The sequence below is a fragment of the Procambarus clarkii genome, chromosome 57 (assembly GCF_040958095.1).
Source record: "Procambarus clarkii isolate CNS0578487 chromosome 57, FALCON_Pclarkii_2.0, whole genome shotgun sequence".
Lineage (NCBI taxonomy): Eukaryota > Metazoa > Arthropoda > Malacostraca > Decapoda > Cambaridae > Procambarus > Procambarus clarkii.
In genome coordinates, this window is record NC_091206.1 from 28,425,485 (window position 1) to 28,433,234 (window position 7,750).

Below are 7,750 nucleotides of genomic sequence, written 5' to 3' on the forward strand. Positions count from 1 at the left end.
ATGGTCATTGCCACATTTAGAATTAACCGCCCTACTGGTAGGCATAAGATTGGCTCATTACCTGATCAAAACATTAATTAACCTTCACTTTGAAAAAACAGTGGTGTGGTCAGATAATGAGGGAGTTCTTTAGTGGGTGGGAAACAATAACAGTTTTCTGGGTCAATTCAGAGACCCAGATCATTAACAGTTTTTATCAGGCTCATTCTAAATGTGATTTGTGATACAATGACTTGTGGATTATGTTTAGGCCACTGACTTGCCACTGAGGTCCATTAACCACATCTCGGCTTTGGCTAATTGCCTTAAAGTTAGGCCTCTGGAGAAATAGTCAGTGGGATTCTCCTTTGTGGGTACATATCTGAGTTTGTATCTAGTTGACAACTCTCTTATCTCCTTGACACGATTGCTCACATAAGGAGTTCTACTATTGTTGTTTTTCACCCACTGAAGAACTACATCATTATCTGACCATACCACTCTTTCTTCAAAATTTATATTACTTAGGGTTTTGGTCAAATAATGACCCAGCCTTACTCCTAACAGCTGGACAGTTAATTCTAGTTGTGGCAATAATCGTTTCTTCAACGGTGCCACCCTAGCCTTTGAGGTGAGCAGCCTTGCCAGTTCATCTGCCACTAAATAGGCTACATATAGCTTAATGAGCGAATTTTCCTGTGCATTCGACGTGTTTCGAGGAAACTTGATACACATTAGGATACATAAATCCTTTACTAGGTGTTGTCATTTTTCCTGAGGGCAGGTATTAGCGAATCATCCACGGCCTATCTTCTCCAGCCAGCATTCTTGCATGATCAACTTTCCTTTAATTAATATGGGATTTAATAGTCCCAAGGAGTCGAAAGCCTTGCTTACTTGCAATAATATCTTTCTCATTGCTATATTGGTGTTATCTGGTTTCCTTGTTTTGATGGTATACTGATTAGAAGTTGTTTCCCATTTGACACATATAGTATATTCATCTTCTGGAGTGCCAAGTAATCAGGAAATTCTGATTCGATCAATTGATTTAAGTTGTAATTATTAGAGGATCGTGACTGGTGGGGCATATTTGCTCTCAATAACTTTCGATTGGCCTCATGATATATTTAGCTGTTCTTTCTTACTGTTGGTGGTTCCCTGGAAGTTGTCTATATACATGTTGTTGCTAATTTCAGTTTTATTTGAGCGATTAGACATCTTTAAATGCTTAACTAAGGTTGCTTGAAGCAGAAACGGTGAAGATGTGGCACCAAACAAAATCTGAGGCAAACCCATAGTGATTATTTCACTGTTAGGATCATTAGGATCCTTTATCCATAGGACCATTGTGTAATTTCTGCCTTTCTCTTAGAGACCTTCCCTCAGGAATGCCTTACTTTTGTCGGCTGTGTATACTTAAGTTATTAAGCGGAACCTTAATAGCAAGTCCTACAGTCTTTATGATAGACTAGAGCCAGTTTGAAGGCAGTCATTCAACGAGACACTATTCTGTTTGGCGCTAGCACTGCAGTTAAACACTATCCTGATAGGTGTAGTAACTGTGTCTTTCAGTACTTTGTGGTGTGGCAGATAGTGTCCCTCCTTAGGGTCATCATTGGTTACAACTTCAATTAATTTATTATCGAGCTTCTGTTGTATTATGTCATGGTATAAATTCAGGTTCTCAGATTATTCATTCTACACCTGAGACCTTAATTGGTTTTGTGCCATGCAATGATTTACTGGAAGCTGAGGATGAATCAGCTTCCTGGTAGCCTGTCCAAGTTTTGATTATTTTTGTAGACCTCTGAGTCCAGGTATTGTTTATATGTCCAGGAATCCTTTGGACTATGTTATTTAGAGACTATGCCTAAAGTTGCAAGATCCCACAACTTATGTACAGGAGGATCAATTTCATCGTCAGACATGTCACTGAATTTAAGTGATGATGGTTCTTCTACTAGTCACACAAACATCACTGAGTTAACATGTTTGTTGTCTACAGATGGGGTTTTCTTCAGACTCAATACTGGGCCAGTGAGCAAATTGCCTCCTGCAGTCAGAAACAAATTTATTCCCTGCTGTTTTGTACTTCCAGTGATGAATATCTGGTAATAGTCTGCTCCTACAAATATTCCAATATTGGTGAGGTGATCAGACGTAATTTTGTTATCAGCCAACCTAATTCCCTTTTATTGTAGATTTTTTGTTGTTGTCCCCTAGACCATAAACATAGGTGAGGTGGAATTTCGTTGACTGCGACAAAATTACGAATTACTTTGGGGGACTGTATCAATAGAGACTTCTAAGGTTGAATCCCTGGTGACAGAAATGGTTGAGCATATTTCCTTTCATTTAATGAGCAGTTCACCTAGCAGCCAGTAGGTACTCAGGAGTCACTGAGCTTGTTGTGGGGGTAGCATCCTGGACGGGGTCAGTAATTCGCCCTGGAGAGGGGGGGGGGAACTTGATAAAAGCCTAATGTGAATGAATACAATCTGGCTTCCTGTCCCCTGAAATAAATATAATAGGGTGTTGACCTTGGTCCTTTTGTTTTTATGGATGAATTGGGTAGTGGGTAAAGTTGAGTCATTGCTTAACTTTGTGGATAGGACACCTATATCCTGTCATACTTTGCAGTACTGCATGGAGGTAGAAGTCTCTTCCTCCACCTTAGCCTTGGAGAACTTTGATTTTGTCTCCACACAATGCAGTCTGGTGTTGGCCCTTATTGCACCTATTGTAGGTGCTTAGTTGGACTGCACAGGTACAGGAGTCATGTGACCGTAGGCACCTTGTGCGTTTGTACAACTCCTTGAGTCGCTTTACCCCTTGTAGTATGATCAGGGTAATTTGGGCAGTGATATATTAAATGTCCTTCTTGGCAGAGCACACGTTCTCCAGTCTACAGCACCTTTGGGATTCACAACCATTTATTTTGGTCTATGCAAATAAAAAATAAAAGGCTTTGAGGAACTCGCTGCATATGTGCACACACGACCTTTCTTCCACCTTGGACTGGAGATGGTAGATTTAGATTTATTTGGATTACTTGTCATACTCGCCAGTCTCCCTGATTTGTCAGTGTATGACTTTTTAGTATCAGATTGAATTTTGTTGTGAGCTTTCATTCTATTGACTGTCATTCTCAATCCCTGGAAGATTTCATCTATGGATAGGGTGTCTGTCTTATAGTGAGATGAGATTTCAGCTAAAAAAAATCTCAAGGGAGCTTCCTCTGGATGCTCAACTTTAGTGACCATTCGGAAGCTTGCACATCTACTTTGGTGTTAAGGGCTCTCACAAGCGACTCCAACTCTAACATGAAGTCTTGAAGGGAGTCTGTTCGGTTGGTAAGTGAGGTTAAATCGACCAATTGATAGAAATAATTAGCTATACTATTTGTTTGGTGTACTAATTGACTTTCAACATCTATATAGCTATATCATTAGTGTCGTCATCAAGGGACAGATTAGCTATGACCTTCTTGGCCTCCCCTTTGATAAGGCTTTGAAGGTATGCGAACTTTGTCACCTCTGGTATGGTTGCCTTAGAATAAACATGAGTGTTAAAAGACTTCCAAAAGGTGTCCCAGTTTTCTTCGTCTAGTCCAGCAAAAGTTGGTTAGTGTTGAACTGGATTGAGACACTATTATTCTAGGTGTTGCCTTATGAAGAGCTACAAGGTGTTGTAAAGGACTTAACTTTGCTTGAGTATCATCCTCATACATTGCCAGTTCAGACATGATTTGTTAAATTTCATCAGGGTTTTGTTTACTGCTGTTTGTGTTGGCAAGGAGTTTACTTCAGTAAAATTCAATCAATCTTTTCATATCATCGAATTTGTTATCAGCCACCAATGGAGAGATTTCCATATGGGTAAAATCAACTAGAGACTCTAGTGACAAATTCCCAAATATATTGAGTAGTCTTGTCAGGTGACGTTTAATTGCTGATAAGGCACGTTTTGTTTACTGCGGATCAGCCATAGTGGCTGATTGATTCCATAGCTTCTAAATGAAGATATCTGGGGTACTGATTCATTGAGGTAAACAATTTTGAGTAGTAATAGCCTAGGGTTAATATCCAGTCACTATGAAATATCCTACCTCTCGTTGGGGTTGGCACATTAAAAGTGAATTGTATATTTACATTGACAAAATTTTTAATTTTGTATGTATAAATTGTATAAATTTTTGTTTTGCTTAAATTAACAAAACTTTCGATATTTTGTTTAGCAATAAATCCTCAAATTAAATAAATCTCAGGATTAACAATACCCAAATTTGTAACAACGTAGATGGCAAATTACTTGGCGTTCTCATTGACCGCAAGCTGAATTTCCAGGGACACATTCTAGATATATCAAAAAAAGTTTCAAAAACTGTTGGCATTCTTTCTAAGATCAGAAATTATGTACCTCGCCCTGCCCTGGTGACACTCTATTACTCTCTCATCTATCTTTATATCAACTATGGTATTTGTGCTTGGGGTTCTACTACCCAAAATCATTTATGTCCTCTAATTACTCAACACAAAGGTGCTATTAGGACAGTATCTAACTCTGGCCCCAGATATCACTCGGTACCCTTACTCAAATCTCTGTATATGTTAGATATTAAGTCACTGCACATCCTCTCATGTGTATTTTATATAAACAAAATGCTGAACTGTAATGTCAATCCTGACCCTAAAGCTTCCTAGAAGGTTGTAACAAATCCCATGAGCACCACACCAGAAACCAATACCTATTTGATATTCCAAGAGCACGACTTAGTCAAACTAGAAATGCTTTACAAATCAAAGGACCTCGAATGTGGAATGACCTCCCCAATTATGTTAAAGACTGTACTTCTCCCAACCAGCTTAAGATGAAAACTAAGTGCTACCTAATTAACTCAATGTAACCTACCTCACCCCTAAATGTCTACCCATGTCTACGATTTTAAACAATGCTCTTTGTTGACCAAATTGTATTTTTGCTTTTGTTTTACTGCCATTTCCCCCCCCCCCCCTTTTTCATTTTTTTTCTCAACACAATTTATACTTTAATCTCAACTAGTATTAAGTTTTAGTCTTAGTGTTTTTCCTGCTCGAAACGCTTTGCGTAATAGTGGCTTTAGGCATTGTATGTACTAGCTCTATCTATAATTCCATCAACTTTTGTATCTCACCTTGTAAATATGTACTCTACCTGAATAAATATTTGTATTTGTACATATATAATCACACAAATAATTCAAGTGGTGACCAGTGTCACTGTAGGAACACCTCTGGCTAGCCTATCATTATCACTATTCGAAGGACTAGAGACACCAATGAAGACTCAAAAATGAAAATGTTTTAGATAAAATATCAATGAATATAGTAATTATGAACATAATATAATATGAGTAATCTAATTATATATACAGCACAACTCGTGTTGGTATTGATCCAACCCTTTCTGGGGTCTGCACAATGTTTAAATGATTATTAGATTGCTCAATATTTAGTTCAACACTGGACATGTTGGGCATCCTTCCCTATATAAGGGTTGGCAACAAGAAAATTGATGTATTAGTGTTCAGTAAAGACGAAGGTGCAATATTTTATCTGGGTTTTATTTATGTTAAATGTTTCACTCTAAAATTAAAAGAAATTTATATACATTTATGTCTAGCAGCCTCACATCACCCTCCTTTGATATTTATTTGTGATAATAATTTTGTTAAGTGATGAATTTGTACGTTGTGTGTTTGTCTATCTTCTCTTCCTCAACATTCCATAACATGCCATATATTCACATTAATTTCCATTTGCCAAGTGGTGTTACATACACTAATAGTTTCCAGGTCTTCTTGAAGTGCATAACAATCTTCTATGTTTTTAATCTTTCCTAGTATCTTAGCATCATTAGAAAACTTATTCTTATAATTCAATATATCTTCTAATAGGTTGGTTATGTATACAATGAAGATTACTAGTGCAAGAAATAAACTCTGTGGTTCGCCCCTTGTGACATTTCTTCAGTTTGATAAATTGTTTCTGATTACTGCCCTCCACAGTTGGTTAGAAAAGTTCAGCAGCATATGTCAGAAAACCCGACACCATTTACTAATATTAAATACAATAGGCAGATAATATTGCTGCTGTAGTATACACAAGTTAACCCATACAAAATGTAGTACAGTGGAATTTTCCGTCAATAGAAAACAAGATATCATTGCCACATAGTGCTATAAATTCACCAGCTATTCTGTTGGGAATTATTCATAATATTGCAGTCTTTGGACTAATAACATCATAAAAACATCTCATTTGAATTAACTTAATTATCAGTATCAAAATAGGGTAAATGTGACCTTTCTAGCAATTACTGACATCTGAACAAGGAAAGCCAGACGTCAGTGGTGGGAGGGAGGTCAACCATTGTTGTTAGACTGAGTTGCTTGGAGTGAGTTCAGCTCCTATAATTCTCCCTATGAAAAAATGTTAAGGAGATCAAATTAGTGTTTCTTCCATCATCAACATGCAGTCAACATCTAAACATGGGAAGTGTCTTTTCGAAATCTTATCTAAGTCATTTCTGGCCAGTAGTGTCAGATAGATAGGATTGATTCCGGTTAGGACATGAGGCAACGACTCAACCCAGGTAATTAATCCTTGGTCTAATAATCCTTAATCTAAGAATATAACAAGTGTTTAATCTGATATAGCTGTTATACATTTGAATTCCGGCTTCACAGCTAGTGCCCTTTGACAAGAATAATAAAAGAGGAAGCAGTACAGTTGCTTGGTACTCCATTACAGGAATGTAGATGCTAGATTCAACTATGAAGATTATTTGGTGCCTTCATTCATGTTTATACCTGGTGGACTAAGCCTACTGTCATGTTCACAGAAAACGGTACCATCCGTTTTCTATGTGCGGCGGCTCAGACGCCAAGGAAGGTAAACAAAGAGCGTACAGGACGCCCGCCAAGCTTGGTAGGGTTATGATCCCAGGTAGCAGAAAAACGAGTCTCCCCTTTGAGAATTATTCTATCAAGCCTGACCTGACTAGGAGGTCGGAACTACAGACATGAAGATTCATATGTAAAAAATAATGGGGTAAATTTTACACGGAGTTTAAGATTATAGGCAGTGCATAAAAAAGCAGATAAATGACTGGTTAGGAGATGTGGATAATTTGCTGGAGGCGTGAGGCTCGCTTCTGGAGGCTTTGACCTCACTTGAGCACCAGACATCGCAGGGGAAAGCCGCGCTCCGTTTGAGCTCCCATCAGAAAGGAACCCCTAGTGATATATCTCCAAGAGAAGAGAAGTGGGCAGACGTTCCAGCTGTAGAATCGAGCTGGGAACGTTGTGGCCTCAAGTCCTGTACGGCGAGGAGAGTATTAAGCCGCCCAGAGACATTTTCGTGGGCTGTGGAAGCGCCCTGACCAGGCTCTGTCAGAGGGAGGAGCGCCCTCGACCAGACAATCTGTGGTAAGCACGATTGAAGCCAGTTCATAGTGATTGCTTGTAGTTGGTCGTGTGCCCAGCGACAGTATCAATGTTATTGATAAGTTAGACATGTTTTAATAAGGCAGAAGGCCTAAAATAAGAGAGTGGAGAGGGAGGAACACGGAGCGACATCCGTCTCCTCTGAGCGCTGACAGGCAACTGAGGGAGCCCGGCTCCTGACGGCGGAGGACCCTCCCAGCGTGAGTGAGGACCGCCGCTGGGCGAGGTGGAGTATGGACCCGCCCAAAACGGGGGAGTCCACTCTCACAGTATGTAGAGAGC

General features: G+C 39.1%; 1 protein-coding gene across 1 annotated transcript; it reads right to left on the reverse strand.

Moving 5' to 3' along the window:
• Positions 1–246: 246 nt before the first annotated feature.
• LOC138353390 (uncharacterized) lies at positions 247–714 on the reverse strand. The gene has a single exon (XM_069306395.1). The coding sequence runs from the start codon at positions 712–714 to the stop codon at positions 247–249; it is 468 nt and encodes a 155-aa protein (XP_069162496.1).
• Between the last annotated feature and the right edge of the window lie 7,036 nt (positions 715–7,750).

Coding starts and splice junctions, on each gene's coding strand:
- LOC138353390 (XM_069306395.1), bottom strand. CDS start 714: ATGTGTATCAAGTTTCCTCGAAACACGTCGAATGCACAGGAAAATTCG.